Genomic DNA, 10514 nt, shown 5'->3' with positions numbered 1-10514 from the left:
GCCCCTATTTGCTTCAAGGCACGTGCACAAGGTGTCAGACGCTGCATGCACGACCACAGTTTCTGGTGATTGAAAATTTTAGCAGCAACCACCACAGTAGTCGGCCACAGGAACAGCTGTAGCGAAGCTGATTTGGCTAGTGCTTGATGTATTTTGATGTCCGAGGAGCAAAGCTCCCGAGGCTTCACCGGCCTTATAAGCACGAGGCGTCTTGTGGCGAGGCGTTCAAACGCGAACCTCCGGGATCTTCCTCCCTCGGTCTCGGTCACCACCCCTCCCCCGAATTAGCCCTTGCGGCAATAAAAGTTTTGTCTCTCTCTCTCTCTCTCTCTCTCTCTCTCTCTCTCTCTCTCTCTCTCTCTCTCTCTCTCTCTCTCTCTCTCTCTCTCTCTATCTATCTATCTCTCTCTCTCTCCCGATGTACGTGCTATTACAGTTCACTACCAAGCTGCACGGCGCTGAAGAGGTGATGCGAACCTCAAAAATTTACACATTTCATAACTTGGCTATGCATCTTCAGCAGATTTGCTAATACAGTAGAAGCTCGTTGATTCGAACTTACAGTCAATTGGAACTGACGCCCTGGTCCCGGCACAGTCCTGTGTATTTCGATGGGGTAAAACTCACGATTTTTCGAACGCGACGGTATCCAGCACGGTTAATTCGAACTGGAATCCCCTGGCTGCGATCGCTCCTCGCGGAAGAAGTCGCCCAAGAGTGCATAAAATGTGTTGGAAATCAAAAACAAACCAAATTTACCACAGATGAAAAGCAACAAAATGGAAAAGAAACAGCTGTGACAGCTTATTTCGCTTCCGCAGCGGGCACCGCGCCGCCGGCGCTAGTGCTCTGGCGCATGCTGTTGCAACTTTTCTTTGCTGTCGCTGTTCTCCATAGAGTAAATATCTCTACAGAGTTTCATGCTAATATGCGCTAGATGGGACACTGGCTCTCCAATCGTTCAACCACCGTGGGGCTGATTGTGTGACGTAACTCGTGATTTTCGAACTTGGCTGAACTTGTGGCTTGGCGGTTGTTATGTGCACTTGGCTTCGGATTTTTCTGCGCCATCACTTTCGGTTTCTGTGTAGAAAGCGTCGAGGGCTCGTTCCGAGGCATAATTGCTGTTAGCGCCCGATTCCAGTGGTTGCAATTATCCAATACTGTTCGGCTGGAACGAAGTGGATGCGGAAAGGAGTAGCATCGCCGTGTAGCCCCTACAGTAGAAGTAGTCATGTTCTATGGCATTTCTGAAAACGGACGCGAACTCGAGATTCCGCACAAGGTAAACGGTACGGGCATGGTTTTACATCCTTGTCCCGTTCATGACGACGCTTGCGAGAAAAACACGAGCGCGGTAGCCGCGAAGGCCAGGCTAAGACTGTTGCCGCAACTGTCGTAATAACTTTAAAGAATGACGTAATTTCACGTCTCGACCAACCGCACGCCGTGAAATGCCGTTTTTTTACGTCCATAGATCACGATATGGGTTTTGCGTCTGTAGTCTGAACATAGTCTAAGCCAAAAGCCTTTACCAGCAGTAAGTATATGTGTACACTGGTCTAATTTTTCTTCACGAAACAATATGGCGCGAGCTTCGTCCGGTGGGACGGTCACCACCAAGTTGATCGTGGGCAGCACCTCATCACTGTAGGAAGCGGCGAAACAAGCGAGGCTAGGTGGCATGCACAGAACGATACCGCCAATACAACCATCATCTGCTAGGCTGCACTCTGCCGCTGGTAATGAGCTGCCCGTAAATATTGGCGTGCCTAAGGCGCACGCCCAATCGCTGTCACCACCCGTGACAATGCACACTTCTGGAATACAGTACAGCAGCCCTGTTTAAGCCGCACGTCATCGCCGACTCGCACGCAAAAAGAAAAAGAACAAACGCTTCGCCGCCTATTCTGAGTAATCGTCTGCTCCGCTAAGCTCAGCAATGTATACACTTCAAAAACCCGACTGATATCAGAATTCTTCTAAACCTCAAAATAAAATTAACAGGAAGAACAATCTGTTTTCGCGATACACTAATCGACATTAGTCAGATCTTCTGTATTTTTAAAAAAAGTACTTTGAGTCAAGTCAAGATTACGGCGGTGTCAAGCCAAGTTCGAAAATCACGCATCCTCCAGGCATGGCCGCCTCCTGGGGAGTTCACGAGGCCATTCGGCGGCACGCAGAGACACTAGCGCCAATGTCCCCTATAGCATATATTAGTACGAAACTCTATGCTGTTCTCGGCCTGCGATCACGTGGCGTGGGTAAAAAACGTGTAGTGGGGCCTAACTCGCGATGACGGGTCCAGAGGTGGCTTTTTTGTGTTGTCCCAGTAAAGTGGGACGCGGAGTCAATTTATTCTAGCGCCCGCTCGCTATTTCGAACTCCGCTTAATTCGAACAAATTTAGATGCGACTGCATCTAATTCACTCGCCTTGTCCCTCCATACGGCGTTGTTGTTGTCCGTCCACACCCCTCCCCCATTCTCCTCGCCGCGCGAGCTGCGCTCTCCGCCGCTCACCCCCTTTCCTCTCTGATAGCGAACACTCTCTCGTGAGGGGCATTGGATTAGATTGGATTGGATTGGGTTGGCTTGGATTGGATTGGATTTGGATTGGATTAAAGTGGATTGTGTTGCGTCATAGCCGCGCCACGTTGCGTCATAGCCGCGGTTGTTCCAGCACCGGCGTTCCGATTTCCATCGATGCGTTGAATGGAGCCTAACAACTCTGCTATCACCCGCGCAACCGTAACAAGCACCGATCACTGTGATAACAGGAATGCGAGCATCACTGAAGACAAGGCTGCGAAGCGGCGTGAACGTGATGCTGAACGCAAACGATTGAAGCGAGCAGCCGATTCCGAACTTCGTAAACGTGATACCGATCAACCTAACGGAAACACCAAGTGAACCCCCAAGATGCGTCGTATCTCCACAGGGTTACCCTCGCGGGAAGATGGGGTAATTTTATGGTGCCCTTCGAGTTTGAATTAACGACCTTTTACTGTATTGGGCACCATTCGCAAGATGAAAACATCACGCACATGTCAAACGTATTCGTCTCATCGCTTGGATGTACAGGTCCGCGCAGAAGTAAACGCAGCACGGGAGCGGTGGCCGAAATGCATCGCTGCGCCGCGTATGGGCGCCGACGGGAACCATGGAGCGCCGCTCGAAGAATGTGTTCGCACTGCCCCCACCGCCCTATCTGATATGTTTAATCGCCGCTGTGCTGGCGTGTCATGCTCGGCGATACGGTCTTCAAAAGGCAGCGCTGGGCTATAGAGGGCGCTGGTTGCATTTCCGCTCGCAGGCACCAGCGGTGACCGAATCCGATGCTGATGAGCTGGACCAAGCTGCGCGCGCCTGCAAACGTGCCTTGTTGCGCGCTGTAAAGGGCGGCATAAAATTGTAGGCCACTGCGGTTTGGCATAGCATGTCATTGCAATATAATTAATTGTAAGCCGGCCACAAAAATGCCATGTACAATATAAAAAGCACATTCACACACATTTTCCTTGTTCGGAAAAAGAAATCTTGCTTACAAGATTTCTTCTTTAATTTTGGGTTTGTCCCAAGTTATTGCAGGCGGTCAGTCCTGGTGTGTTCTGAAGAAAGAAAAATAAAAAATGTCCATGCGGTGGAAATTCTGTATTAGAGAACACCGTAAAGAATAGGTACAATCGTAGCCTGCTACAGCGGGCCTCATACGGCGCATATTTTGTTGTCGCATTAATACTCGCTCCCATTGACGAGGATAGCCTTCATAAGATTTTGTACAATTATTAACCAATTAACAGTATGGTTGCCATCGGCCATGACGACTAAACTCGTCATCGGCCATTTTGGGGCCTTGACGGCGCTTTTTTGCAAGACAATAAGGCCATGCGGTGAAGCAACTTTCAATTCAATGCGGAGCTTTATTTAAACCTGCAACACTTTCTTAAATAATATAAGGTGCTCGTTAAAAATAACAACGTCGGTTTTAATGCGACAACAAAATTGGCCCCGTATGAGGCCCACTGTAATAGCGGGCAACGATTGTACCTATTCGTTACGGTGTTCTCCAATACCAAATTTCCACCGCATGGACATTTTTTTTATTTTCCTTTCTTCAGAACACACCAGGACTGAACACCTGCAATAACTTGGGACAAACCCAAAATTAAAGAAAAAATCTTGTAAGCGAGATTTCTTTTTCCGAACAAGGAAAATGTCTGTGAATGTGCTTTTTATATTGTACATGGCATTTTTGTGGCCGGCTTACAATTAATTATATTGCAATGACATGCTATGCCAAACCGCAGCGGCCTACAATTTTATGCCGCCCTTTACAGCGCGCAACAAGGCACGTTTGCGGGCGCGCGCAGCTTGGTCCAAGTTCATGAGCAGGAGATTCGGTCGCCGCTGATGGCTGCGAGCGCCAATGCAACCAGCGCCACTCTATAGCCCAGCGCTACCTTTTGAAGACCGTCTCGCCGAGCATGACACGCGAGCAGAGCGGCGATTAAACATATCAGATAGGGCGGCGGGGGCATTGCGAACACACTCTTTGACCGGCGCTCCATGGTTCCCGTCGGCGCCCATACGCGCCGCAGCGATGCAGTTGGGCCACCGCTCCCGTGCTCCGTTTACTTCTGCGCGGACCTGTACATTTTGAGTAGATAAATTATGAGAACGTCCCATCATCAACATCAGTATAGTCGGAATAAAAGTGCGGGCGTAGACATACGGGTGTTTCTTAAGGATTACCGCCTGAGACGCTCAAAAGAAAGTTTCCTCGCACGTACCTTACACAATTTCTGTGTGCAGTCTATGTGATGTGCGACAAATGACAGCGTCTCTGCTCCTTTCGTTGCAAATGTTGGCGAAAGCCGATAGTTGACTGGCACCCAGGCCTTCCTTCTCTTTCCCGCTCACATTTCTGCTGTTTCTCTCCCATCTCGTTCCTCGCAAGACAACAGGCTAGAGGCTTGTTCAAATCAATTTAAATTCTCCGTGATCCGCTGCTCCAAGTCGGGTGTCTCGATGCCAGCGCTGCCGTACAACGGAGACGCGCGTGAATTGATACTACAAAGTTTATAGAACCACATTTCCCTACTCCACGAGCGTTCCAAACAGTACGCGGATCCAATTTAGTGGAACCTTTTGTTGATGTTGCCGTTTGATTACTTAAAATGCCGCCAGAAGCATAGTAGCGCGGGCAACAGCCGGCGACGGTTTTCTGCAGTTGATGTAGTATTTCATCGGCTATATATCGCAAAAATCATGTATCCATGAATTTTTTTATAAAGAAACACTGCTAATATCACTTATGTATTGATTTTCTGCCTGGTATTTGCGTATTGGCTTGTTCTGGTTCAACAATGTTGACAGGTGTGAGCATTGCCACCGGACTTAGACGTTTATATTTGATTTTTTGATTTATTGTAGGGTTTAACGCGCCGACGCAACGCAGGCGATGAGACGCGCCGTAGTGGAGGGCTCCGGAATAATTTTGACCACCTGGGGATCTTTAACGTACGCCGAAATATCGTACACACGGGCGTTTTTGCTTTTCGCCTCCATCAGAAAAGCGGCCGCCGCGGCCGGGAATCAAACCCGCGACCTCGTGCTCAGCAGCGCAACGCCTTAGCCACTGAGCCACCGCAGCGGGTACGTTTAGATTTGGCTGTGGGTATATAAGACCATTGCGCAGCTTCCGTTTCGCTTTGGCCGGGTGGCTGAATCGAGTCACAGACAGACAGAGAGATGGACAAACATACAGACAGACCGACCAAAATTTCGGCGTTTAAGTAGCCCAAGAAAGACTATCGTCTTCAAAATCTCTGCAGCTTATATGCCTTCGTGGGCTGGCATGGGTGGCTTACGCTTTTACAGAATTAAGAAAGCGGGCTCGTCCCGGGTTCGAACCGAGGACCTGTCGCCCTCAAAGCGAGAGTCCTACCTCTAGACCAACGAGCCGGGAATTAAAGTCGTAGATTAAAACCGCCAGTTGTATTGGTCATTGACCGCACAAGAAGAGGAAGTGGAGAGTAATTAACACTAGAATGAACATTTACCCGCAGCCAAGTTCCCATAAAGACAATGTCTGGCTATGCATGTTGTTGCCTGTAGTGAAGTTTAATCCTTTTACCATTGCCGCTGAAGAACCTATTTCTCACTTCCCTTTAATTGTCTCAGCGCAAACACAAAATCATTGCAAACACTTAAACCTGCCTAAGTGGTTTTAATGGGAAATCACCGGGATATGGACATTGGTTAACCTTCCATGAGATTTTAGTTGCAGCTATCATCTTCAGTGGCCAATTCCACTGAGTGGGTAATTTTGGGGACTGCACTTACAAATGGAAGGGCCAAATCAGCTGTCAGCTTCTTACAGCAGGCAGCTGGAGTCGTAATTGGACCATCCCTTTGAGTGGGTATGCCAGCAGTCCCAAGACATTTTTTTTTTGCCTCCAAGAATCCAGGAGTTAGAGGTTTTCTTTTTTGGTTTCAATAAAGTTTATCAACAACAATTCTGATCTCCATACTCAGAACTTATACGAATCTGTGTTACGATAGCTTCACGGAATTGGCATAGCGCACACAGGATAGATCAGGAGAGTATCAGAAAGGGAAGCCATAATGCGTTCGCTTGAAAGCACAGAAGCATAGGTGTAGGTGTGGGGAATGCGAGATGACGTTTTCTGCGCGTACCTGCGTTCAATTCCCTCTACCACGAATGTTTCCTTATAATTGAACGCACAGTCGAATTTCGGCTACACACACCACTCACAACGCGGGATTTGAACGTGATAGCGTTATTAGGCTTATTTCCCAATTTTCCCATAGTTGCTAGCCGTCCGCTATCAGCCATGCTTATCATGCGTCCGCGGAAATACGTCACTGCCAAGTCACTGCTGCATTACCGGAAACTAAGATTGAGGTAGCCAGATGCGGCGGCTAGCCTGGCGCGGCGGCAAGTTGAGTGTGGAACTGAGGACAATGATACTACGGCGGAGACGACAGAAAGAATACGTGATAGCAGCATGCGCCGCGCAGTCTGTTCTAAGCCCCGTTGGTGGTGGCGTGCCCGGCAGGCATGTGCGCGGTCGCCAGCAGTACACACAAACTGGCGCCATCCCACCAAAACGCGTCTCCCGACAGAACTTATGCCGGGGTCAATATCGTTCCACATTAGTATAAAAGGGGACGAAAGATTAACGTCATGCTCCCCTAAACCAAGAAGAGTCTACAGTATGAGCATGAACGAACTAAATGTGCAGGGATAAAATAAAACAGAAGCCACGCAAATTGCACAAATTTCTGAATTAATTTTGGAATTGTACGCGACCCTGTCTGCCGCCACGAGTTCTGTCTGTAAAAAAGATGAATGATGCCACGGGGCAAAGTTAAAAAATCATCATGAACTATTTTAGTATGGCAACCTACGGAACGGTCGCGTAAGATTGAGAGAGGGAGCTCTTTAATATCGACTGGAGAGCTCAGCACAGCTAGCGGCAGGACTTATCCCCGGCGTAGCCCAGGGGTGAGCAGAGATACTTCAAAATGTATACTGGAATACAAGAATCGCGACGCATGCGGTAGGCTCCTAAAATACAGATACTAAGATACATTTAGCTTGAAGTAACGGGATATTTCGGAGATAATTTTCCAGGCACATAAAAAAAAATGTATTCCGAAATACAGATAAAAAAATACAGATACACATTCTGAAACACTTTTTCTTTCTATTTCGGCGACGTCATGTTACAACACACTTTTATGACCCCCTAGGTATTTTAAAAGCAATAAATGCACAAAATCGAATCGCTACTATAATTGAATCTTGAAGACAATTACATAACTTCACTCGCCACACGCGAAAATTATAGATGCACTTAAGCATACGCAGCTTCTCAAACAAGCCGTCTTCCAGACGACGTCGATTTGGTCTGCAAATGGGCTCGAAAATGACAAAATTTTCTCTACAGCTGAAGAAGAGCACAAGTTTGTGTTATAACGAACAAACGCCGCCTTAATGACTGGAAAGTCTTGCAGAATGGCGAGTTCATTGCTCGGGTCATCAATGTATCGAAAGACTTCCGATCGAACATGCCTCTGCTCTGAGCGCCGTGATGTCGGGAAGCCTTCATTTTCAAAGTCGTAGAAGCCGTGGTGCATCGTTGCTGGCAACACCTCGTCGGACGAGTCGTTATGGTGCTGTCCAGAAGTTCCTGCAGCCCGCAAGGGCAAGCTTTCGAAATCTGAAGCCCTTGAAACTTCGTTTTAGGCCCGAAGCATTTAAGGTAGGGGTGCGAGCACAATGAAATTACTGCCTCTTCATTTCCAATCGTTATCAGCCGAGAAAACCGCTTCTGCGAGCCCGAGAGGCATATGTCTAGTATGGCCGATCGTTGCCGTACCTTTCCTTTTACCGCGATCAGCTTCTTTTCTACTGTCCCCGACCGAGCGCTTCGCAGGTCCGATTTCCTCGCTTTCATTTGAATGATTGCCCGGACGAAGAAGAGCCAGAACACACTCGTGTGTCCTGTGGTGGCAATTATCTTACCCACCGCGGTGGCTCAGTGGCTAAGGCGTTGCGCTGCTGAGCTCAAGGTCCCGGGTTCGATTCCCGGCCGTGGCGGCCGCTTTTCTGATGGAGGTGAAAAGCAGAAACACCCGTGTGTACGAGATTTCGGCGCACGATAAAGATCCCCAGGTGGTAAAATTAATCCGGAGCCCTCCACTACGGCGCGCCTTATCGCCTGCGTTGCGTCGGCGCGTTAAACCCCACAATCAATGCAATTATCTACACGGCTGCCTTATCGCCACCGCGTCCGGCATTTCAAGCTAACGCTGCCGTCACAGAAGGAAGCTAAGAGATGTGAAACTGAGATAGAATATCGGAAGGCGGTGTGGCTCCAACCGAACAAAAAGAAAAAGCAGAGGATATCTGTGCCTCTAAAATAAACGCAACGAGATCCTCATACGTGCAAGAGCATCACAGTATATTCAATACACCGTAAAAGGGTTTCCCTACTGCTATACAAATACACTTTACAAATGTATTTCCATACAGAAATGCAGATATCCTGAAGTATCTCTAAGATACTATTACGATACCCTAGCATCGCGATACTGCCTAGCCCTGCCGCAGCCCTACACAAATGCGGCAGAGCCGATGTCACAATCGCGGGAATGCAGAAAATTGTTTACCATTTGGCAAACATAGTAAAACGCCGAATATGGGAAAGCCATGTTCCAGTCAAGCAACGATAAGACTCACGCTGGCTCTTATTATCGGACAGGTAGTCAGAGCCGTACCACAAATGTACCCCCACAGAAGAAGACCTAATAAACACCGTCAGGACAGCATATGAAGCCGATGTCAACCTCCAGGTATTAACGGCCTCCTTAAAAGTCCTCAAAATTGGTGTTTGTAACACTTTCGAACATGTCACCGAAGCCACTATCCTAGTACAAAGAGAACTCCTGGGAAATCCGAAATCAGCGCGGACCATCCTACCAAACAACAAGAACAAAAAAAAACACTTGAAGACCTGATGGACATGTCACCTATCCAGCGACCCTCCTTAGAACTGTTTCCTTACGAAAAAATACGGATCAAAATCTACGCACGGGCGGGCGACAAGCCAAGATCAGAGAACTTCCATGAAAAGTAAAAGCATGAAAATACTCTATACAATGACGCCAAGATCTACGAAAGTACGAAGGCAACAATTGTCCTAGCAGACTACCGTGGCAGTCTTTGTGACTGACTGCATGGCCCTCCTACCTACAGGAACGGAAGAAGCGGAAATTTGAACCATCCTCTTCGCTATCCGCCTAGCGGAACTATCGAATAGAAGCTGAAACATCAATACATCCTTTCGAAAGGCGATTGCAGTTTCGGCTGCAGGCAGAGTATTAAACGCTTCACAAACATGGTCCCATTCACAACAAGGACACGAAGGTCTGGAAGGGAATAAGGCAGCCTAGCCAGAAGCACGCAAACTCACATACCGGGCTTCTTGGGACTTCCCCGAAAAACACGGAGAACGCCGGCTCATCTTGCGCTTGTGCACACGACTTTTCCCCGGGTCACGCTGGGTTCTTGATGCGGAAGAATCGCCAACTCTGCGCAGGATACAAACCAACACACATGTCCAGAAATAGAGATGGGCCAAGATGTTTAGTAGGAGACAACCTACACTAAGTTAAAATTGCCAAATGCGCAGAAACATGCACCCTTTTCCACGCAACATGTTCATGTCGAAAGATACTGTGACGGAACAAGAACTCAAGCATTACATATTTCACTGCTGTCGAGACATAGGATGCACCTGTTGCCTGCCCGTGACCTCAAGGTCACTATTAGCTAATTGAGGGAGCAACTTTAGGTAGGAGGTGGTGCCTCTGGCGCCCTGGACTTCGGGTTACACCCTTCAGTTCCCAACAGTCTGTTCACGTCCTTTTCTCAAACTCCAGCTATTTCTTACTAAATAGTTTTCTTTATACCCCTCAC

The 10514-nt window shown here is 48.2% G+C and overlaps 1 protein-coding gene across 1 annotated transcript in view; it reads right to left on the bottom strand.

The window, feature by feature from the left end:
- Positions 1-10074, bottom strand: part of LOC144146786 (lysosomal alpha-glucosidase-like) — a 152593-nt gene extending 142519 nt beyond the window's left edge. Inside the window, exon 1 of the mRNA XM_077678719.1 lies at positions 10013-10074. Within this exon, the coding sequence (XP_077534845.1) occupies positions 10013-10059 (47 nt within the window). The 5' untranslated portion in view covers positions 10060-10074. The remainder of the gene's footprint in view (positions 1-10012) is intronic.
- Between the last annotated feature and the right edge of the window lie 440 nt (positions 10075-10514).

The sequence above is a fragment of the Haemaphysalis longicornis genome, unplaced genomic scaffold (genome assembly GCF_048455015.1).
Source record: "Haemaphysalis longicornis isolate Haplotype H1 unplaced genomic scaffold, Haemaphysalis longicornis Haplotype H1 scaffold_7, whole genome shotgun sequence".
Taxonomy (NCBI): domain Eukaryota; kingdom Metazoa; phylum Arthropoda; class Arachnida; order Ixodida; family Ixodidae; genus Haemaphysalis; species Haemaphysalis longicornis.
Note: the sequence above shows the minus strand (reverse complement) of the source record. Positions and strands in the feature narration are given on the sequence as shown.